At 41.9% G+C, this 24,965-nt stretch overlaps 2 protein-coding genes across 2 annotated transcripts; both read right to left on the reverse strand.

Moving 5' to 3' along the window:
- Window positions 1-5,648: 5,648 nt before the first annotated feature.
- LOC115661910 (protein P21-like) lies at window positions 5,649-6,439 on the reverse strand. Its single transcript, XM_030584104.2, has one exon. The coding sequence runs from the start codon at window positions 6,418-6,420 to the stop codon at window positions 5,740-5,742; it is 681 nt and encodes a 226-aa protein (XP_030439964.2). The 5' UTR covers window positions 6,421-6,439; the 3' UTR covers window positions 5,649-5,739.
- Window positions 5,649-22,986, reverse strand: LOC115661909 (protein P21-like). The gene is made up of 2 exons (XM_056318132.1): window positions 22,207-22,986; window positions 5,649-5,720 (listed from the first exon to the last, which is right to left on the reverse strand). Exon 1 carries the CDS (start codon window positions 22,935-22,937, stop codon window positions 22,227-22,229), a length of 711 nt encoding a protein of 236 aa, XP_056174107.1. The 5' UTR covers window positions 22,938-22,986; the 3' UTR covers window positions 5,649-5,720; window positions 22,207-22,226.
- Window positions 22,987-24,965: the final 1,979 nt, after the last annotated feature.

Here is a 24,965-nt window from a genome sequence, read left to right on the forward strand (position 1 = left end):
ACAAGCTTACGTCCACTCTCCCACGCTTACAGCCTACTGGCTGGATTTCACTATGTAATCAAGAGGAATTACAACTTATGAGTGTTAACACTCTTGTGTATGATAGGACTCTCTATCTCACACAATCACTCTTACAAAGTGTCCCTCAAGATCTTAATGTTTGGCTCAGAACGACAAGAGAAATGATTGGAGTAAGCTCAGACTTTGGACTTATTGATTCTTGATTCTGTACACCCTTCTGCTGCTCATTGATCTCCTTAAATACTCCTCTACTTCCAAACTAGCCGTTGGACAGCATTCAGAGGATCATCTTCCAATATTTACCTTGGACAGATTTGTATAGAAAGGATTGAGTAGCCGTTGGATAATGTGATTCGAATCCGTCGATTCGGTCGCCCATACAATCGAATCTTGGTTTCCATAAGTAGAGCTTTGTCCGTTGTAATGCATTCTTGTCGTGATGTTTGATTGTCAATTAATTTGATTCAGATTGAGACAATCAGAACATTCCTTCTGTGAAATCCATGCCGGATCACTAGCCGTTGTGACATGTTTCGAATTTCAAGGCCTGGAAGAAATTCTGCATCTCGCATCGAAGAACTTCGCCTCAAGGCTCGAAGAATTTTTGATTCTGAATAATTTCTTCGTCTGCATCTGCATCTGAATAACTTCTGCTTCTGCATTTGAATAACTTCTGCATCTGAATCTCAGAACTTCGATTATGTGGGTCTTCAAAAATATACTTGACAGTTTGTAAAGTCTGAATAACTTTCTTCTGAGCTTCCAGAATATACAGACCTGGAATAAAATTGTTCAGAATAAGTATCAGATTTACAATAACATAGAAGGTTTTGTCATTTTCAAAATTAATAGGAGTTTTCCTCAACAATTCTGACTTTCTTAGCAATCCTGACATAGATTAAGTAACTATTAGACCCTTCCAAGAGTCGTTCCCATACCTTGTACAAAAAAAAAATAGACTCTCTCTCCAAACTGTAGAACACATCTCTGAGTACTCACAAAGAGTCGTTGCATACTTTTTGTCTCTCATCCAGACAAATGTCTTCACTTAACGTACGGTCACTTCTCTCATGTGTTTACAAATGAGCTCGTCACTCTGTATTATCCGAAAAGAAGAAAAAAAACGGAGTCGACAAGCTTACCAAAGAGACGGCTCAAGGTCCTCTCAACAATGCATAAATTCTCTCGCTTTTGCCCTTCTCAATTATATCACTTCTGGCTGAACTTCAATTTGTAAAGCTCCAGATTCGAGCTACACACTTGTATCATGTAGCCATTATGTCCATCTAATTCTCTATAGAAAGAGTCTTGAAAAAAATTCTTCGAAAAACATATGCAGAACCTTCCATCAATCGAAGCTGTCAGTTAGGTTTTCTATTGAGACATATTATCTTCTTTTGATGATGGCAGATTTTGATAACATCGTCTCACCAATCTCTTAAGCAAATATGTCCGTGATTTCTGGCATAAATAACATTGGAATGTCATACTTTGATGTCATGAGTGAGTCTTCAATTTAGAAATGCCAACAATCATCAAACCCATATATGGAAGATACTCTGACAATCAAGTTTGACTGTTTTTCAAAACTTAGCAGTTAGACACCCTTTATTCTGCAGAATTTCTAAACTTTAGTGTAATTTGACTCAAATGCTGGTAGAATTGGGGCATAGACTTTTCACGGTATAAATATGAACCCCTGCACACTTAAATAATTTCAGTAGTTATTTGGATTAAGTTTTGTCCTCATCAAAACCATTTAGAGACATATTCCAACTCGGGCTTGGATCATGCTAGTCAAAAAAAGAACAGAAAAAGTCCGAGTCGTCGGGCATGGACAAGTCTGATCCTCGTGTCCAGCCTAAAATTCCTTGTCCAGGTCATCCATGATTGAAAACCGCTGGGCTATTTCGTGAGACGATTGAACTTTGGGTGCGCACCAAGCACGGGACATGTTGCTCGATCTTCCTCATCCTAATTCGACGAACCTAAAACTGGGGCTGTAAAAAGAATCAGGAACCGAAGTGGTCAGATGTTCTTGCGATAACATTGAACAAATTAAAAGTTCAGAGGACCACATTGCACATTGAGCCAAGTTCAGAGACCGCTTGTGTCATTTTCTCTAATTATTCAGATCAAAAGATGATATGAACGAAATTGTTTTGGGATGAGATAGGTCTTCTGAAGAAACTCAATCGATTCCGACCTGCCGACACACCTCTAATTCGTTGCACGGGTTAAGAACTAGACATGCCAGACTTGTCCTGGATTCTTCAACCATAGGTTTAGTCTCGCACCTCTCTAACGGAGTTTCACAACACTCGCTGATATGAAACCCGCAATCTTTCTAATAGAGACAGAACAGAGAACAAACTTCAACAAACCTGTATGCCCATTGCTCGCTGAATTTCTACTTTAGTAACAATTACAAGACTTCCTGGAAACGAACTCTAATTGGCCTCAACTTACTCCTCAAAATCAAACCCTAACACATGTGCAGGCTTATGGTATGATAGTGTCTATACTCATGGTCCTCTTAGTATTTTTCCACATGACAGTTCACTTGTCTAGACATTCAAATGACCTGGGAAAGTTGCTACATTTGTATGAAGATCCTAAACACCAGAAATTTTCTTTATTTAGATTAAGCTTAGAACCGACTTTGGATGGGTGGGCCATGATTTGTACAGTTACGAAAAAGACATGTGCTCCCAAATTAGTTTAGAAGTCCGAAGGGCGTCGTTCGGTGGCCTAGATAAGGTGCATAAGATACTCCACGTCAGCCATACATTGAATCATCTGGCAGCTGACACGTAGCGAGAAGGGCCCACTGTCAGAATTTTTAAACTCACCTTCTTTTTCTCCTTCCTCTCTCTTTCTCTCTAAGTTCTCTCTCTGTTCACGGCCAAGTTCATGACTTCACACCTCTTCGGCTCCACGCATCCGCGACCTGCTCCACACCTCCGCGACCTCAGCTCCTTGTCACCATGAGGGTGTCACGGTGGCAGTTGCGACCAAGAATCGAGGTTGCGACGCCATGGCCAACTGAGATCCGACGTCGCCAACGGCGGTCGCGGCCTCAATCAGAGGGTCTCCATGTCCAAATGGCGACCTCGACGAGGTTGCTCATGGCGTCGGCGGCCTCGATCCCTCATCGCAACATAATGGGCGACCTTGGATCGAGGCGCAAGTCGCAGTGGCGTGCCTGCGCGCGAGACAAAGATTGAATCGGCAAAGAGAGAGAACACGGCGACCACTTCTTCATCTAATTCCACCTTCACAGTTTGATTTTTGTTTTCCCCTTTGTTAGTCTGTTGAAGACTTCTTCATTTCTTGATTTTTTGTTGAGCACGGAGAATTAAAAAGAAGAACAGTGGAGGTTTTGATTAGAGGACTGGAAATTGGTGAAACTTCATCAAATCCTGTGAATGAATGGAGAGCTGTGCTCTGGGTCGAACTTGAGAGAGAACTTGGAGAGAGAGAACAAGCAAAAAGAAGAGCAAAGAGAGAGAGAAAACGGGGAAAAAAGAAGAGAAGAGAAGAGAAGATGTAAATTTTTTAAAGTCCTTCTTTTTGCCACGTGTCATGTACCGAATGGTTCAATGCATGGCTGACATGGAGTATCTTATGCCCCTAATATTTTCTCCTAGATAAGAGGTTGAACAGGAAAGACATTATTTTATTTAGCATTCGGGGATAATTGTTCAAAAAGTTCTATACCTATTATATTTTTGTTAATCAGCTCTAAATCTTTTAGTTTTGCCAATTAAGTCATAAACATTTTCATGTTTTACCAATTCAATCTATTCGCTTAATTTTAGCCAGAAATCACTGACGTGAACGTTGGCATCCTACATGGCACGGCCGGCGTTGACGTAGATAATTTTTAATTATATTTTAATATTTTTTCTAATTTTTAATTATTTTTTCTTTCCTTTTTTTCTTCCAAACCCGACAACGGCTGCTAGCCAACCCTCGCGGGTACAAGCAAGGGCTAGCTGACCCTCGCCGGCCGCGGGCAAGGGTCACAGCCGTCGCCCAAACCTAGCGAGGGCTTCACGGCCCTCACCTAGTGGCTAGCGAGGGTCGTCAGCCCTCGTCTATGGTCAACAAGGGTAGGCCAACCCTCACCTGTGACCGTCGAGGGTTGGCCGACGACCCTCGCTAGACTTGGTAGGAAAGAAAAAGAAAGAAAAAGAAAAATAATAAATAAATTATCCACATCAGCGTCGATCATCCTAAGTGGCACTATCGGCGTCCATGCCATCAATTTCCGCTTAAAATTGGCCGGATGGACTCTATTAGCAAAACGTGCAAATGTTTAGGACTCAATTGGTAAAAGTGCAATAAGTTTAAGGGTTAATACCACAAAAAACCCAAAACTAGTACACCTTTGACAATTTTATCCTGAACTAATTTTTTGATTACGAAAAACCCCAAACTGGTACACCTGTGATAAATTTACTCTAAATTATTTTTTTTATCACAAAAAATCATAAACCGGTACACTTGTGACAATTTTACTCCGAACTAATTTTTTGACCACAAAAAACTTCAAACTAGTACGTCTATGATAATTTTACCCCAAACTAATTTTTTGACCACTAAAAACCCCAAACCAGTACATTTATGACAAATTTACCCTACATTAATGTCCGTTAAATTGGATTAATATCACGAAAAATCACAAATTGGTAAACTTGTGACAAATATAGGGGTAAAACCCCAAACTAGTACACCCGTCAACTACCATGTATCATCAAACTTAGCAATTTGATAATAAAATTTAACAGAAACTAACATTGGGTAAATTTATCACAAGTGTACTAGTTTGGGGTTTTTGGTGGTCAAAAAATTAGTTCGAAGTAAAATTGTCACAAGTGTATCGATTTTGGGTTTTCCGTGGTATTAATCCTAAGTTTAAGCCTTTTTCGACAATTTTCCCAGCATATGGCGATACACTTTGGATCGGATAAATTCATATATGTCTAGATAAAAGAAAGAAATGAAACAGAGGGTTTCAATTTTATGATAGTGCATCGTGCCCGCACAATAAATTGTCATCTTTTAGATCTGAGACCACGCGACCACAGCGGTGGTCTCCATCCTACCAAAATTCCTACATGGAGGATTCACAGTTTCTCCTTCTTTTCCTTATTGGCTATTCGATTCGATAGGAGCTTGCATTCTCTGCATCTAGGCCATTTATTAGAATTTTTTATTTTCTTGTCCAATCCTAACCTAGGTTTTACCGAACAGTTCACGTTATAATTATGATGATATCTCGGGCGTTATACTCGTTTATTTTCCAAATCAAGAATAAGTATAAAGAGGTTCGATGAAATTTATCACTGAAATTTATCGCATTATACTTTATCTTATTCTAAGACTTGTCGGGGCGGTCAGACATCTCCTGAGTTGTTGAAGGCTCAGTATCTCGTGTTCAAATCTCGATGCCTTCTACTCAAAATAACAATTGCAGTCACACTGTCCGCTGTATTAGCGTAGAATGAACAAACAGAAAATAGAAGCACTTTTTAACATTGTAATGAGAAATTACATGAATTTATTCATTTCCATATTCTCCCCTGCACAGTATATACTGTGCTTATTGACAGAAGACTTCCTTATGCATCTGTTACAAGGTACATAACGGGTTTTATTTGTCTTGGAACTTCGCTCATCGTGTAAGGATGAAGCTGCTTATCAGTCATGTCTTCAAGGACAGAAGACAACCTTATAATCTGTCCCTCCAGGGCAGGTGAAAACACTGGTAGCATCATCCTTGGGGTAACTACGAGCATTCGGACACCTTTGTTTGAAGTACCTGGAGTAATCGGTGGGCCCGCAACTGCCGGAATTGCAACAGTACTGATTTGTCTTGAAAACCGGGCACGGCCCATTGCACCCACCCGGGACCTTCAGCGCGGCCGGGCACTGCCCTATGATGTCGGCCGTGCACTTGATCACCTGGTTGCACCCGCCGGAGGTCGAGCTGAACTCCATCGGGACGTTGAAACCGTCGATGAGCGACATGTCGACGAAGTCCATGTTCATGTACTGGTTCAGGGCAAACTCGGCCAGAGTGTTCGGGGTCTTCCTGTAGGCCTGGCACTGGAGCACACCGCCGCAGTCGCCGGTCTGGCAGCGTCCCCTCCCGGCCCCGTCAAAGTTGCAGTTGGTGCGGGCCCAGATCCGCGCGCCCTTCGTGCCGGCCTTGACTTCGAGGGGCCATGACTGGCCACGGTCGAGCTGCTGCCCGCCGCCCGGGACGGCGGCGGCCCACACGGTGTAGGGGCAGTTGTTGGTGATGTCAAACCTAGCTGCTTCAGCGAGAGTCGAGCAGCTAATTAGTACGAAGAAGATAGAGGAGATGGAGAGATTTGTGAAGAACCTCATATTTTGTAATAGTGGGGTTTCAAGCTTGATGCTTTAGCTCGTTACCAAAGGCTCCGTATAAATAGAGGGATTGAACAGTTAAATGTCGACTAAAGAATTGTGCAAGTCTTCGACGACATTGACATGTAATAATCTAGGGGCTTGCCCGAGTCTTATGTTTTATGTTACCCTTTTTCTCTTATGGTATTGTTTGCCTCTTTATTTTATTTTTTTAATTCTGTCTTTTACTTTTCGTTCTGGAATTCTACCCTTGGAAAATGTTTATTATTTTTTACCATTGTCTACGTCTTTCTCATCAATCCTGCCTCGTAAAAGTTGAGCTTATACAGATGATGAGAGGAAAAGTGTCAAAAAAATCTTAAACCTTTGGCATTGGTGTCAATTTAGTCATAAACCTTTTTTTGGTGTCAATTCAGTTCTAAACCTTTTGCATTGATGCCAATTTAGTCCTAAACCTTTTTTTTGTGTCAATTCAGTCCTAAACATTTTGCATTTGTACCAATTCAGTCCCAAACATTTTGTCTTTGTACCAATTCAGTCCTTCCGACCAATTTTGGCCGAATTTTACTGAGATGGACGCCAGCCGGCCGGTAGCCGGTCATCGTTGCTAACGTGGACAATTTTTATTAATATTTTAAATATTTTTTGAATTTTTATTTCTTTATTTCTTTTTTTTTCCCTCCCCTCTCTCTTTCCTCCAGCCGGTCCTCGGATCAGCGACCGGTCAGAGGCCAGAGGCCGGCGAGGTCGACCTAGCCGACCACTAGCGAGGCTCGCCCTCTCCAGCAATGGCAAAGGCGAGCCTCACCATGGCTGGGCGAGGTTGGACCTCACCAGATCTGGCGAGGCCCGACCTCGCCAGAGGCCACGAGGTCGAAGGCCTCTAGTGAGGGCTCGAGCCTCGCCCGCCCAATGCGAGGCCGCCCTCGCAGCCATTCGGCAAGGGCGAGCCTTGCTGATCCGGCGACCGGCTGAAAGAAGGAGGGAGGGGAGGAAAAAAAAACAGAAAAGAAAAATATAAATAAAACTTCAAAAGGCACTAATGCAAAAGGTTTATGACTGAATTGACACCAAAAAAAGGTTTATGACTAAATTAGCATCAATGCAAAAGTTTTAGGACTGAATTTGCACCAAAAGAGGTTTAGGACTAAATCGACACCAATGCAAAAGGTTTAGGACTTTTTTGACACTTTTCCCCAGATGATGAGCTTAGTCTAATCGCATTTCTCCTTTTGTAATTTCATCCATGCAAATATGTCGAACCTACGTAAGATGTGCAAGCATAGGCACGAGGATAAATCATGCGATCTACACTCGAATTACTCCAACACTACCGAGTGTGACATAACAATAGAATTTGTCTTATCTGACGATATTCAATGGTTATGGTTTATTCATGTTGAAATTGGCATGATTTGAACTTTAAGCATGTCATTGAGACATAGTTTCCTTCATCGGTGGAGGAGTTAGTGACTGTCTGAGAGGTCACGGTGGTCCAATTACATTTTACCTAAAGTCTAAAGAGTGAACTGGGTCAAAAAAGTCGTGCTAAAAAAAGCCTGGGACCTAAAGACGAGCTTGCTTCATTAAATCAAAGCTGGAATTTGTGGCATTCGAGTAGACTTGGTTTTTCAAGGTTGCAGTACCAAGATATAAATGTCAAGGACTTCTTAGGGTATCGATTAATGAAGACTCATTGCATGTACCTTGAAAATGATATAGGTTCTATTCGATATAACCAATACTTGAAATAGCTATTGGTATCACCTTAGACATATAAACTATGAGACATCAAATATTCAAAGAGGTTATTTGGGACAACTTTTTCTTTAGTTACCTTAGCTGGGAAATTGGGTGCAACTTATAAGATATTTTGCAAAAGAACATTAATTAGAAATGTCATAATTTTTGGATGTCGTCTTCCACTGAGATATTTCAATTCGGGCAAAACAAAATCACACGAATAAAGTAGCAAACCTCCATTGCAAGTTTCAGCTACTAATTTTGCCCCAAATCCTCGATTGAGGTTAGGGTTTAAACAAGATGGTGAGAAATAGACCATTGCAAGATTCAGTTCTTAATTTTGCCCCAAAGTGCTTCGATCTGAATTAGGGTTTGAAGAGAATTTGAGCCAATTTGTCCCCAGTTCCGTTAAATTTGGGGCAAACATGTACAGAAACATCGTTCTAGAGCACTTATGCTGAATTATTGCCACAGTATTTTTTCGGGGAGTCACGCCATCTGGAAAAAAAAAGTTAAAATATTGTCATGCTAGATTTTCAGCATCACAAATCAAAGTTTGCACCTATGTGATCTTTTTTATTTCACCAAAATGGCACTAAAATGATCCGTTGAAAATTTTTGGCACTAAAATGAGTGACATACAAATGTTATGGCATTTTTAGTATCCTTTCTCTAAAATATATAGTTAACACATATTGGATGTAGTTGCAGCAGTTGTAAATCTTTTTTTTTAATAAATAATATTGTTAGTCAAGCTTTTCTGATAAACTAATACTCATGAATGCATGAAATTTGTCGTGTGTCTATGAACATTCCATTGACAAGGCAATCTGCCTAAGCCCTAGGATTACTCTGAGTGGGAGACACTTCGAAGGGTGTCCACGATACGCAACCCGCCAATCGGAATAGTGGTCCTAGAAAATGTCCTCCTACTATGATGAGAGGAAGATATAGTCCTTCAATGGGGTTTTAGGTTGGAAATTCAGATTCTAGACTCAGTATTTCACGGGGAGAGCAGAAATTCCATGACTTGAACGATTGATGGTGGCTCGAAGTAGGGGTGTAAATGGTTCGGTTTTCTTGAAAAACCGAACCGAACCAAACCGTTATGGGTGCACCATTGAACCGAACCGAATCTCACTCGAACCGAATATGAACCGAACTGAAAAACCAAATTGGTTCGGTTTGGTTCGGTTTGGTTCAGTTCGGTTTTCGGTTTCAGATCATTCTTTGTCAATGAACATGGAAAGGAACCCATCATCAAAACCAAAATTATCTTCTCTATCACCTGCTCTACCCAGAAAAGAACTTATACACAGAAAACAACTCTGCATGACCAACTTTGTCAGCCCAATCTGCTTGAGCACGAAATGACAAGAACCCACCCAATCGCACAGAGCAAGCACAACGGAGGATGAGAGCGAAGGAAGAAGACCGTACACACGTAGAAAGATGTCCGGAAATTGATTTGAAACTTCGACCCACGAACCTTAACCAGCGCCACACATCATCAACTGGTACTCTCTCTCTCCTTTTTTGGCGTGGAAGTTGACATTTTTCAGCGGCGCTCTCTGTTTGTCTTGTCGAACTAGGTGTTGTCGAGCGCGGATGGGGAGAGGTACGAGAGTTGCGGGATGGGTTCCGCTCGCCGTCTTGGCGTTGGCCACGAGCTTCCTCAAGCGAGCGAGATCGCACGGAGACCAGCCCTTGGCCGGGATTGCCGTTCACGCGACGGTCTCTACTCTCGATGGAAGGGCGAGCAGAGACCAGCCCCTGGCTAGGATCGTCGCCTTCAGTTCTTGGAGCGACGGCTTCAGTTCCGTTGTCGCGGGTGGTGGGGGCACAAATTGCGTCCCTCGATCGAAGGAGAAGGAGCAGACACAGGAGCCCTAAAATCCTTTTACTTAGGGTAAAAACTAAAGGCAACGAAGGGTTTATTTTCAATTCGGTTCGATCCGAACCGAAATAAATCGAATTGAAAAAAAAGTTGATTAATTTAGATAATCCGAACCGAAAACCAAATCGAACCGAACTGAAATGTACAAAATTTTCGATTCGGTTCGATTCAATTTTTCGGTTCGGTTCTGACACTCCTAGTTAGAAGGGTGAACTATTCTACTTCCCTTTCTTTTTTATATTGGTCCACTGAGAAACCCCAAAAGAACACTAACCGATAAAATAAGGACATGACTTTATGTCGACGTTCTCCATCCTCGTCATATCAAGACGTGGAATCGAGACGAAGGCTTTCTTTAGGTCAACTTCGGATATAAGGCAACTCTACCAAAACCCCACTTAATATGGATATTGTTTCGCTAAAGATCTATTTTAGAATGATTGAATTAGAATAGAGTTCAACTCGCTAGTCAATAGGACATATATTCCGTTTAATACGGTGTGAAGTAGTAAAGTAAGTTAATGTTTTTAGCAATATGAACCGAAGGGATAAGGATGGGTTCGGTTTTGTTTCGCCGAAATGTGTTGACGAAATATGGATCAATGAGTAAATCGACAAAGGTTGCTATAACATCCTCAATTTCAGTCCCTGAGACATGGCTATGGTTGAAGTTTGGTGGTTTTCCAATCGGAGCCAATTTTGCTCTTGTTCTGGAAAATCCAGATTCGGATCCTCTGTATCCCTTCGTTTTGTTATTTTTGTGGAGACTTTTGTGATCCGAATTTCTAAACACTTCCTTCTTAAAAATTTCTCCAAACATCTTCAAGTTTTACATACTTTAATTTCAAAAATTTTGGACTTGATATGAGTAGTACGATAGCCTAATTTCTGACCGTGTAAAACTGCCCAGAATGGGTATTTCTGTGATGTTCACACATTCTCGATTTTCTACAAATTTTTATGGGCCGAATTTGAACAAACTTCCTCAAAAGTTGTTAAGAACTTCTTTCTAGATAACATATATAAATTTGGAAATTTTTGGAGATGATTTGGATTCTGAAAAGAGCTTACTTTGAGAAGCAAAAATTCTGTTCAGGCAAACAGATTTTAGTCTGTTTTTGAGCTACTAAAAGTTGTAGTTACAGAAAGATTCAGATTTCGTGTTCTTCATGGAAAATGTTTTTTAAGGTCTTGTTTATGATATATTCAAATTTGGGAATTTTCTGAATTCATTTACTATGTTTTTAAGCCCAATTTCAAGAACAGTGCAAAAACTGCCGGTTTTGTCAGATTTCAAAGATTCATCATTTTCTATATGAGAACGTTGGAATCTCGACTTGATGTCTTCTGGTGATTTAATGTGCTCATTCTGAGATTTCAAATGAGATATGTTACACTTTGATTGGAGGTCATATGAAGGGGGAAATGAGGCTTTACATGTGCTGACAGAAGCTGAAATGTGTTCTTCCGGAAGGCTTCTATAACCGAGTCTTGAGGACCAAGACCATCATTCCTGCCTAGCAAGATGGCTCACGGCCAAAGAGAGAGAGAAAGAGAGATCATCATGATTTATTTAGGTCTTGAATGAATAGGGCATAATGACCCTAAGGTAGAAACTTGGAGGCTAAGTTGGAAATGAATGGCCTCAAATTAAAGACTTGCACAAGAAGCTTAATTATAGACTTTAGGGCCAATTGTAACTTGAGGACCAAGTTTTAGGATCTTAATTGCTCTTATAGGTCATCATGAACTCTAGATTGAAACTTAGAGCCCAAGCTTAGATTATGTGGCTAGAATTAAATCTTGCTCAAGAAGCCAAATTAATGGCAAAGACTTTCAAGGCCATTTTATTATGGTCTTTTGGCTCTTCTTCATTAATAACCAAGATTTTCAAGATCTAGATCATGATGGCACTTGACTTTAGGGGCTATTTCATTAATGTCATTTGGCTCTCCTCCATTAATTCATTAATGATCAAAATTTGCTAGATCATAGTCATGATGGCACTTGACTTTAGGAGCTATTTCATTATGTCAATTGTCTTTTCTTCATGATTAAGCTTGGGGAACAAGTTGGCTTGCCTATAAATAGGCATAGTTTCCCCCCCTTAGTTACCACACACCACCTCCTCTTCCTCTCTCATCTCTCATTCTCACGCCTCTCTCTCTCATCTCTCACCCTCATGCCAAACACTTCTCTCTCTCTCACCATTTGCCGCCGCCGACCGCCGTAGATGTTTTGTTGTGATTATAGGTGATTATAGGTGAGTGAATTCCCTATCACTTGGATAGGGCAGTGTGTTATGCGGTCGGAAAGTGGCATGTAAGTGGATTCCCTAATCTCGAGATAGAAGGTTATGATGCGTTGTTGGCTTGAATTCTCACCCGAGCCTTTGTTGAGACTTGCGTGTTGTTGTTTGTCTCGATGTTGCACGGATCGCTTGTTATCATGCTTGATGTTCTCATCCATGCTTGTTGATAGGACGTGGTGTTATGAGTTTGGCTCGAGTAGTGATGTGTCTGTGATGCTCGATGTTTGCATGAATGCTTCTTGTTTTGCTTTATAATCGTAAGTCAAAGCATGTACGAGTTAAGAAACGGGGTGTCGTATGGTCTCGTACTCATGTTGTGGCGTCACGGAACGAGTTCGTCTTGGTGCGGGTTTACATTGGGATGTGTAGATCCAGGCCAAGTTCAGCTCTGAGCCGGCGCTCGGCATGGTGGACCGAACCACATGCCCTCGACCGCGACCCGCATGTTAGGCGAATATTCTAGAGATCATGATTACACAAGCACGGCACGCCTTTGGGCTTGATTGCATAGACTAATGAAATCAAGATAATAAATCGGCTTGTGTGACCCATGATGTGTGATCACTAAATGAATGAAGAAGACCGTCGTCACATAGCGTTGGCGGCAATGCCTCGGTAAACTAGCGCCAGGATGCCCTAGTTGAGCTAGGATGCCTGGGTTGAGCCCGGATGGCTCGGTAAACTAGTGTCAGGATGCCCTAGTTGAGCTAGGATGCCTCGGGTGAGCTAGCCCCGGGATGCCTCGATTGAGCCGAGATGCCCTGGTTGAGCCAGGATGCCTAGCATGAAGCTGGATGCCCTGGTTGAGCCAGGATGATGATAAATAAATCTTATATGTATGTTGGTATGTGTGTTTATTGATAAGTCGAAGGATTTTGGAGGATGCTTCACGTAAAGGTGAGTTTCCATGTGAACATAGCAAGAGCAAGGCTAAAGTCTTTGCTATTGATTTGCCATCGACATAAGGTGGGGAAAATATTTGTATGCGTTAGTACAATGGCGAGGCATCATCTTGCAAGAGTATTAGTGAATTTACTCATTGAGTCTCCCCGACTCATCCCCCGTTTTTTTTTCCTTTTCAAGTCCGTAAGATGGAGGATGACAAAGAGGAGCTAGGATTAACCTCGGCCTTCGCTTGTGGTATGATTTGGTGATATGATTTGTACGTAGGAGTGGCCCCTGGAAAAAGGGCTTGTAAAATATGTTTAATGGCAATAATGTATCTTGCCTATTATGCTTTCCCTAGTTTCCGAGAGTAAGATAAGGATGTTACATATTAATATAAGGTTTGCTCATAATGCTTGTCATAACCCCGTTGTTTGTTCTGATTGTGATTGTTCCGAATTAATTGCTTCCGCTTGTGCTTAGTCAAAGATAATAATGAACGGGATGTCACACTAATAACCCCGAGGTAAGGACGTTATAGTTGCGAAGAGTCCTATATTGATTCTTGGACATAATACATAAATGACGAGGAACTAAAAGTATTAAGATCGGAGACAATCGCATCCAGCCATGTAAAAGGTTACTACAATATAAATTGTAAGTAAAATTGACTAACTGGTGTTCACTAATCGATTGGTTGTCCTTTGCACTAATTATAATTATAGTATTTATAGCTACTACCGGTATTTAACAACGGCCACAAAAAAATCAAACACATCCTATGCGACTCAAGAAATTCAACAACTTGTAATTACAGATGGTTTATCTACACCTGGATACAACATCACTACCCTACGGTTGCTTGTCCACTCTTCACGTCCAGCCTCACTGGTTACTTTTGAACTCCCTTATTCCACTATTCGACGGTTGCAATAACCCACATTTCCCGATCGCTATCATCAGTGGTTTTCGAGATTCATGGCTTCCACTACATGATGATTGCATCAGTTTCTCTTCCTCATGACTACTTCGATATGCCATGGTGAATCGTATCCGAAACTGTCAATTGCATCATTTAAACCATTTTGCATCCAATTCATCATAGATTTCGTTAGTTTTGGCTTTTGTCAACTAAATCGAGTTTCATCCTACGCCCATGCTCCAGGACTTGGTCATCATCTGTTATATCTTCCGTCGGCTAAAGCCACTAACTCCGGCAATTAACTATACTTGCCGACTAAGAGCCTTCAAATTTTACCTTTACTGTATTTCACTGTCTTTTTCAGCCCGAGTCGATGGTCGAAGACTTGGGCATTTCTTTTGAGCCAATGGGTACATAATGATTCAGATCAAAAGACGATCTGAACGAAATTGTTTTGGGTCAAACACGGGTCTTTTGAAGAAACTCGACCGGTTTTGACAAGTCGGCACACCTGTTGACACCTATAATTAGTTAGGTTGTCGACAACTGAAGTAAATAAAATAACAGACGTCAAAGGATGACGTAGCCATGTTGACACCTAAATTTTGATTATTTCACCTAGTCATTTGAAAAATTAGGAATCAAATTCGACCAAAAAAAAAAAATCACTTGCATTTGTTTTTTTACTTAAGTCAGCGCATGTAAGATCACTCCTTATCGTACGATGCCTCCGCAGACAAGCATACATCAGATCATCTCTCCACAAGGTCGGAATTGAGGTGATGTAGACTCGAGATTTAGCGGATAAGAAAGTAACAAACTTACCCATCTGAGTAAGAGTTTCCAAGATAATCCTAATCCGATTATGGAAAAGATGCAGGTCAGACCGTGAGGATGAAAAAAGAAATAAGGAAGGCCAACTAAGTGATGAGAATAAAAAGGGAAGGATTGCGAAGATTGATGAGGGCCACCAATCAGAGTTGAAGAGGAAAGAATAAGAAGCTGGGAGTCAATGGAATATCCGCAAGAGATTGATGGAATGGGCTGGCCGATGGCGAGGGAATGTGGACACATTCAAGGCAATATGAGTAGAAGCAGAAGAGGAAATCAAAAGATTGCGAGCGCTAATTGGGAAGTGAATTAGAGAGATTCACAGTCAATTCTCGGTGACAAGTCAAAGCCAAAATTCAGCAATTCTCCGAGAATTATCAATCGGCTCCACGAATCGAGACTTTCCAATGATACGTGGCAGATTTTTTGCTATAAAAGGAGATGGACGCACACCTAGAAGGAGGGGGAGGTCATCATCATCATCATCGTGGCTTTTCCTATGTGAGTCCACATTGTGGGAGAAAAGCGATCGTAAAAAAAATAGAGAGGAGACAATCGTGAATACAAAAAATTTGAGAGAGATCAAAAATTCCTTCTTCTTGCTGAAGGTTACGTCCACCACTAGAGAGGCCCGTCAACCCCATTTCCTTTTTCTCCGTCACCCATAGAGCTCAATTGTCGAGCGTGCGGGACATTCACTCCAAGCCACACTTGCTTTGACCTTCCACACGCATAAGCATTAAGAGCACCCGAAGTGGAAATTGACGAAACGAAGTTCCAGTCACTTTGGCCGTCGGTAACTTTTTTCCAGTGACGATGCTGCGATCGTGAAGGAGCCTCGACGTCCATATTATTTTGCTGCAAGTCATCACCATCCGTAGCGCTCGCCAAGCTCCGCCGTTCCAGCATTTTTTCCTAGTGACGCTGAACTCTCAGCCCCAGCTCATTCGCGGTCCCTATCACAATCCAGTTGTAGCAAGTTTCCACAGCCGCCTAGGGAGTTGCTCGCTAGCGATTTTGCTAATGTCCGGGTGATCTTCCCCAGCATCCAATGGTTCCTGCAGCCATTCCAGAAATTCCAGTGGTGTAGACGAATTCCCACACCGTCTCTGACAGTCCCAGTGGTCTTCAGCGAACTTCGACGAACACCGGCCCCGACGTCGTACCCAACGAACACCCGGTATTCCTACCGCGCCTCAATAGCAAGCCCTTCTGCCGTGTTCCGCGTTCGCCAAGAAAGTCCAATCTGCTCGTGTACGCTCCAGCAATTTCTTTTGTTGCAGGTCTCTTGGACGAAACCTTCATCGCGTTAACAGGCCAACGAGCCCACCAATCTGTCGTGGTCTTAGTCCAATCAATCTTCAATCATCGCCTAGTATTCTTCCAGTTTCGCTAGTTCCAGTATCCTCAAGGAAGCTTCACCATTGGCCTGTGAAGGAAACATATTCCTAAACATAATACAAAAATTTGCGGAAAAACGTGCCCATTCTATACTTGAATCACTGATCGTTCGAAGTATATCACGTAAACGAACATACCTTTTTGCCACAGATTAAATGCACTTATCGCAGCCTCGAGAGAGAGAACAATCCTTGGATTGTTGAACAAAGTTCCTTCTTCTTTGTCTTTTAGTGAGAATGAGTTTTCTGATGATTAAAATACAATACACCCCACACTCTTACGTGTGTTCTCACTTTTGTTTCTAGACAATAACTGCCAAGTACAGTTACTTTCTTTCATGGGCTGGATTAGCCCATCATGGGCGGCCTATCTTCATAAAGAAAATCCATCATCTCCCACTCGCACACTGGTGGCTAAACATTAACTCTCTCTTCTTTGCAATATTCATACTAGCAAATAATCCGTGCGACCAACATACTTAGAGCTCGTTGCGATGCATCTGTTAAGAATACATAGCAGCTCAAAATTGGGTACAACGTTTTCCGAGTAGATATAGTATGTAGTCCCCTAGATCAATCAGTCACATTTATATCCCTTTGATCTCTTTTAGTATCTCGTATATTGTATTCACAACTATGATTTACTTAAAATCATAATTGGTCGACCGTGAATACAAACATAGAATGTGACATCATAAATAAATAAATTGATCTTCCTCTTTTTTTAAACCTCTCTATTTCAGTCCAGACGCTTTTCTAGAAATGCCCCATTAGATCGAATCATTCATGACCATTGGCAACACCCTAAGATAGCGAACACTGAATAAAAACTTTGAGAATAAGTCAGAGTCGTGAGGGTACTAAATGAGGAACTCTGTATCCTCAAGAGTCTCACACGGCATAAAGTTGAGATCAAGAACTTTTGCCACTCTTATCGGTCGTCTCATGCATACGTAGTATGAAATACGTATTACAGTATTAACTCCTTTCCTATGGAGCGTATGTCTTTACATTCAATACCGTACAGATGATAGTTCAGACATACCTAATGTCTAAACTTGAGTTCACGTATCTACCCCTCTAAAGAATCCATTAGAACTCACATCTGGCATCAAAGACAGATAAAGTAAAATATGTGGGTTATTTTACTTTCGGACATAGTAAATGTTATGTCCTCATCTTGGCACTTAGCTAAGGCAACATTTTTATTTTAAGCTTGAGCTCTCGATTATCACCTAGATAATAAGCCTAAAAATTGTCTCATCTCTATTTATCACACAGTAAATAGAGGCGATTACCCGTGTAAGTGGGCTAATCTCATCTGTCAGATATACTTTCTCGATATAATGCACTAAGCATTGAAGTGCATTTAATAAAAAAAAAAAATTGTACCTTGGATTATGAGTAATCCTTTTATTTTTCTGCATTTGTTGCAGGAATAATGGTACGAAGATATCGAACCCCTATTATCCCTAGAACGGCGGCTCAAAAGAAGAAGCTTGAGATACTAAGAATCAAGCTGGCTCTTAACCGGTGGGATGCTGATGATGACATGATGACACACATCATCAAGGTCAACCAAATGATACAATATATCATTTGGAACGGTTTTGTAATGCCAGAGTATGTGGTGGTCGGAGCCCTCAAACGCACCATTCCTGATGAGTTGGGAAGAATGATTGATAGGGTTTGGGACAACTTAGAAGGTCCGAGCTATAAGATGATTGTGGAGCAATTTATGATAGAGCACATACGGGTCGGGGCAAGGAGGACATTAACCCTTGCATTGAATCGGTCTCGGCGCAATATGTTGCCCGAATCTAAGGTTTTTCCGGGTGCCTCCATTTGGATGCCAAAGAAAATAGAATTTCCTGAGGATTTTCATGAGTCATTTCCAGTTTATAAAAAGAGGATCACCACCTGATTGTGTTTATCTATTTTTCGTAAGCTCTGATACCAATGAAGGAAACATATTCCTAAACATAATACAAAAATTGCGGAAAAACGTGCCCATTCTATACTTGAATCACGATCGTCAAGTATATCACGTAAACGAACATACCTCTTGCCACAGATTAAATGCACTTATCACAACCTCGAGAGAGAGAACAATCCTTAAATTGTTGAACAAAGTCCCTTCTTCTTTGTCTTTTAGTGAGAATGAGTTTTCTGATGATGAAAAATACAATACACCCCACACTCTTACGTGTGTTCTCACTTTTGTTTCTACAGTTACTTTCTTTCATGGGCTGGATTAGCCCATCATGGGCGGCCCATCTTCATAAAGAAAATCCATCAGCCTGCATTGAACCGCTACTATAGTGTTCCTCACGTTGCTTGTGGTTCCTCTTTATCGGTCTCGATTGGTTTTGTGCAGGTAAGTGGAGTTGGGTTCAACTTTCTATGATAATTCTTAATTGTATGTTGTTGGTTGATAGACCCTTAGGTTACCATGATTTGATTATTTCCCTTAGTTAACTAAGGCGTGTTAGGCCTCCAAACCTTTAGACACTAAGGTCGGATCCTAATATCGTCTTGCATGACTTCTTATGGTTGATTTTGATATGATGTGTGTTTCATTGCATCACAATATTATCAATCGTCATTGCACGTCATTTGCACTTCAGGATTTTCATATTTAGGGCATCCATAATTAGTCTTAGAATACATAAAGATTTTGAATAAAAAATAAAATGTCATTAGAATCATTTATATTGCTTGTAGACCTAGATTTAATTAGGCTCACATCATAAAACTCATGTCATTTAGAACTAAGTTTTATAACCGTATCATGTAGATACTTTTAGTGATTACATTACATGCATCATCCACATTGCATATAGTTCAATAATAGTTGATAATTCACTGTAACTATGTCAAGCACTTAGGATTTAAATTATATAGATGCAGGGTTAGGATTTATTTAATTTGTAGACTTTTAGGGTCATTTTTCTTTTGTTAGTTAATAAAGAAAAATACAAAAAAAAAATAGAAGTAGAGAGTCTCACATAGATTGCATATTAGTTAGTCATTATTTCATGCACGATCATGCATAATATTCATACATTATGTTTGCATAATTTTCTAAAGTAATAGTTTGCAGAGATCTCGTGGTGATGGATAGTGATACGCTTTGCTTGTTTAGTGTGTCGAGGTTCTTAAAATCTTTTGTAATCTATTTACTGTTTGATTATTGGGTTTTACTTTCCTGAGTGCGCACGTGCATGATTACCCCTCATATGTTAGTGGCATAGGTAAAAAATGGATAAAGACTGCTTGCAAAACATTTTTGAAATACATAGAAAAGGTATTGAAAGGGCGTTGGATTAATCTAGCGTAACCAAGTCCCCGAATTCATGACTCTTTGGTTCGCAGAAGTAAAATGTGCTCCCACATTTTACTTGGGTGTCTAATCGACCCACAACAGATTAGTGGCGGCTCCAAAATGTAAGTTTAATCATATGACGAATTGAGTACCAAGTTGCCGTCGGATGGGCTCGGGAGAGTTTGCACTAAACCCGAACGATTGCCTCGTGAAAGGAACCTTCGTTCCCATTTAGTAAATTCGTTAGCCTTCCTCTGGCGGTTCACCTTCGGAAAGGTCGCGACAAGCCCGTACGAGACGGCTCACGCAAGCAAAACAGCTGGCAAGCACTAGCAGACACCGGCGGGAAATTTAAAATTTAGAGAGAACTGGCGAGCAAGCGCCAAAGTTATCAAGGGAAATTGTCATCGAGGCCATCGACAAGGAGAAGGACATGTGTCAAGCCGGGAAGAGCTCAACAAAGGTCCCTGCTTCGGAAGGACAAGTGTGAAGCCAGGAAGAGCTCGACGACGGTTCCTGCTTCGAAAAGACAGGTGTCAAGCTGGGAAGAGATCGATGACGGTTATTTCCCCGGAAAAGACAGGTGTCAGAATGAGAAGAGCTCGATATTTCCCCGGAAAGGACAGGTGTCAGAATGAGAAGAGCTCGATGATGGTTATCATCTCGGAAAGACAGGTGTCAAGCCAGGAAGAGCTCGACGATGGTTCCTGCTTTGAAAAGATAAATGTTAAGCCGGGAAAAGCTCGATGACGGTTATTTCCCCGAGAAGGACAGGTGTCAGAATAAGAGAAGCTCGATGACGGTTATCATTCTGGGAAGGACAAGTGTCAGAATGAGAAAAGTTCGATAACGATTATCATCCCGGGAAGGACAGATGTCAAAATGATGTGAGTTCGACGACGGTTATCACCTCAGACAAAAAGATAAGATCGATAGCAGTTAGCGGACAGATGTCATTAAATGAACGGTGAAGATGAGATCAACGGTGATTATCGAACACGATGTCAAAGACGGTTACCGAGCCTACATTATAAATAGCACCCGGCTGACAGAAGAAGCCCCCCGCCCCACGCGAACACAAACCAAAATGCTGTCTTTTTATCTTTACTTTTCCGTATCGCACCTTTAGTTGCCGTAGCTGTAGTTGTTTATTTTCCAAGTCAGTAACTTTGTAATATCGTACTAGTAATTGGACGGGTTCATCTGAATCCTCTATAAATCCAAGTCAAATTTCATCATTGTTCGAAACTTGTGTTATCAATCGAGACAATCAGACTCTTTGTTCACGCCTGGATCACTCCTGTCCAAAATTAGACCTAGAACCCAGTCTCATCTAATTAAAAATCGAAAAATGACTTTCGGTGAATTATATTTCGTCGCGGGAACCATTTCTGGCAAAACAACACCCCAATTACTTCTTCAGAATTGACAGTACAAAGTTGACAATTACTTTTAGCAACAAGTGCAGGAATTCATGGAAACTAACTATAATGGGCCTTAACTTATTCCCCAAAGTCCAACCCAACCCATGTGCAGGCTCATGATCATGATAGTGTCTACGGCTATGGTCCTCCTATTATTTTTCCACATAACAGCTCACGTGTCTAGACATTCAAATGACTAGGGCAAGTTGCTATATTTGTATTAAGATCCTAAACACGAGAAATTTCCTTTATTTAGATTAAGCTTGGAAACGACTTTGGATGGGCAGGCCATGATTTGTACAGTTAAGAAAGACATGCGCTGTCCAATTTATAATAGAAGACCGAATGGCGCGTTCGATGGCCTTAATAAGAAACGTTATCCTATTTAGCATTTGGCGACAAATCTCGGACAGGATCGGATATGACCGTCCTGCTGCTTTAAGGTTGCACTTCCTTGTCAACCACCATAACGGTAGCGGTCGCCCTGAAGAGGGGAGCACCCCGGTGGTAGCATGGCAATAGTGGTGACCAAAATTCCTAGGCGTGGGATTTCTAGGCAATTTATTTGAGCTTATGATTTTTTTGTCCATTCCTAACCTAGATCTACCGAACATATCACGTGATAAGATGTGACCATATCTCAGCCATTGTATTTGATTACTTTTCAAAACAATGATAGGCATAAGAAAGTCCGAGGGATTTTATCTCGCTTTACCTTATACTATCTTAATACATTTGTTCTGACAGCCACACGTAGCCTGAGTGATTAAGCGCTAAGTATGAATGCGGTCCATCCTGTGTTTAAATCACGATGCCTTCTGCTCAAAATAACATCGGTGGTCATGGTCGCTGGTTGTCAGCGTAGAATTATCCAACATAAAACAGAACTACTGACATAAAATCGGCAGGACAAATTACATGCATTTATTTACGTATATACCCTCCCCTGCACATTACACTGTGCTTATCGAGAGAAGGGCTTCATTTTGCATCTGTTACAAGCTATATTTATTTGTCTTGGAACTTCGTTCATCGTGGAAGGATGAACTTCTTATTAGTCATATGTCTTCAAGGACAGAAGACAACCTTATAATTTGTCCCTCCGGGGCAGGTGAAAACACTGGTAGCATCATCCTTGGGGTAACTATAAGCATCCGGACACCTATCTTTGAAGTACCTGGAATAATCAGTCGGCCCACAACTGCCGGAATTGCAACAATACTGGTCCGTCTTGAAAATCGGGCACGGCCCGTTGCACCCGCCCGTGACCTTCAGTGCAGCTGGGCACTGCCCTATGATGTCGGCCGTGCACTTGATCACCCGGTTGCACCCACCGGAGGTCGAGCTGAACTCCATCGGGACGTTGAACCCCTCGATGAGGGACATGTCGATGAAGTCCATGTTCATGTACTGGTTCAGGGCGAACTCGGCCAGCGTGTTCGGGGACACGCCATAGGCCTGGCACTGGAGGAGCCCGCCGCAGTCGCCGGTCTCGCAGCTGCCCCTCCCGGACCCGTCGAAGCGGCAGTTGGTGCGGGCCCAGATCCTCGCTTCCGTCGTGCCGGCGGCGACATCGAGGGGCCACGTCTGCCCACGGTCGAGCTGCCTCCCGCCACCCGGAACGGCGGCGGCCCACACGGTGTAGGGGCAGTTGTTGGTGATGTCAAACCTAGCTGCCTGAGCGAGAGTCGAGCAGCCAATTAGCAGGAAGAAGAAGAAAGAGGGGACGGACAGATTCGTGAGGAACCTCATATTTTGTAATGCTGGGGAAATGAACATGTAGCAAGGCCTACTAATGTCAGAATTCAAGTTTGGTGCTTCAACTCATTACCGAAGGCTCCATATAAATAGAGGAATTGAAATGGTAGAACGACGACTAACATGTTGTGCCGGTCTTTCGAGGACCTTGACTTGTAACAACGTAGGGGGTTGCATGAGACTCTTGCGCCAGACATTTCCATGGAGAATAGTGGAACTAACGTGGCCCATTTTAACGTGGTAACAGACCAGTCGAGCAAAACAGTAAGGACACGAGGATAAACTGCGTCGTAAATGTTGTTGCCTGCATCTCACTCATGAATCCCGCACCGTAAAAAGTTCAGCTTCTACAGCCGATGATCTCGATGTCGTGTCCGTGACCATCGACCACTGCTCGTGCAACTTTAAGCAACGTGGGTGTAAAACTCCTAACATCGATCGAGACATCCCGCGTCGACTACGCACTTGACCGGTCCAATCCAATACAATGTCGAGTCTAACATAACACTTAGAATCATTCTGTCCGGTGGCATTCGTTGATTAGGGCTATTCGTGCTGAAATTGTCGTGATTTGAATGTAAGCATGTGATTGAGTATGTCTAAACTTCCTTCGTCAGCGGCGAAGTTATCCAACTGTTTGAGATGTCACGGCACTCCAATGATAATTTCCCTGAAGTTTAAAGATTGAATTGGGTCAAAGAAGCCGTGCTCTAAGAAAAGCCAAGGACCTCAGGACGAGCTTTGCTTTCATTAATTTAAAGCTGAAATTCGTGGCATTCGAGTAGACTTGGTATTCCCAAGGTTGCGGTCCGCGATATTTTTTCCTTTTTCTTATTGTGGAGAATGTTAAAACACTTCTCTTAGGGCACTGGTCAATCAAGACTCCTCGCATGAATTTTGCAAATGAAATCGTTTACATTCGATATCTGTCAAGTGTTAGGATCAAATTACGAATGCACGAAATCCGTCGTGTGTCTACGGTCATTCCACCAACGGGGCGGCATGACTAAGCCCTTAGGGTTATTCCGAGTGGGAGGCACTCGGAAGGGTGCCTGGCGATTTACAGCCCCGCCGATAAGGAGGGCGGCTGAAGAAAATCTCCTCTTGCTACTGTGAGAGGGAGGAAGACATTGTCCTTCCATGGGATATTAGGTCGGATATTCGGATTCTAGACCCGTAATTCGCGGGGAGGAGAGAAATTCCAACACTTTGAACGAGTGGTGGTGCTTAGATGTGGGAGTTGTTCCAGGTCCCTTCCTCTATGATGTTGATTGTTGATTCTACGCTAAGTAACTAATAAGATAGGACGATTGACCTTCTGTCGACGTTGTCCATCCTTGTCATATCAAGACATGGGAAAAATGCTAACCGGAACGAGACGAAGACTTTGTTTAGGTCAACCTTGGAGAGAATTTCTAGATGTGGATATTGTTTCGGTTAAGATCCATTCTAATTTGATTGAATTAGAACGCGGTTGACCTCGCTCGTCTAATCTTTCATCGAGCTTTACGTCGAGACATATATTAAGTTCGATACGGCGCAAATTAGTGAATTGCGTGAATATTTTTTAGGAGTCTTCACACGATGTTGAGAACGAGTTAAAGAAAGGTTAAGGATGAATCGAATATCATTCGAAAAATAACACTAGCCTTTTTTTCGTCACGTAGGGAAACAGTGTCTGATCATACATAAGGCGGACTCATGAATACTTTTCATATTTTATTTCATGAATAAAGAGTGACGGTGCTCAAATTGCTCCGAACACTTATGTAATTGCTACGTCGATGACTATAACTCTATCGTTGTCGTGTCGGTACACATTATTCCATTTGTAATATGGTTTTGAAAGGAGCTCTCTAAGGGCAAGACACGACCGCCATAATTTGTCGCATCCGGGCATATAAATGTGCCGGTCAGATCTTCTTTAGGGTAACTGCAAGCATACTGAGAAACTCCGTGTTCTCGAGGCTTCTGGCACCAACGAGGAGGACTTCGAGCTTTCCCTGAGGCATTTTGGTTTCCGGACCGGACGGACGGACAGAGCAGATT

The sequence above is a fragment of the Syzygium oleosum genome, unplaced genomic scaffold (assembly GCF_021117445.2).
Source record: "Syzygium oleosum isolate NSW1041296 unplaced genomic scaffold, Sole_v2.1 Sole_v2.14, whole genome shotgun sequence".
In the NCBI taxonomy this organism is placed as follows: Eukaryota; Viridiplantae; Streptophyta; class Magnoliopsida; order Myrtales; family Myrtaceae; genus Syzygium; species Syzygium oleosum.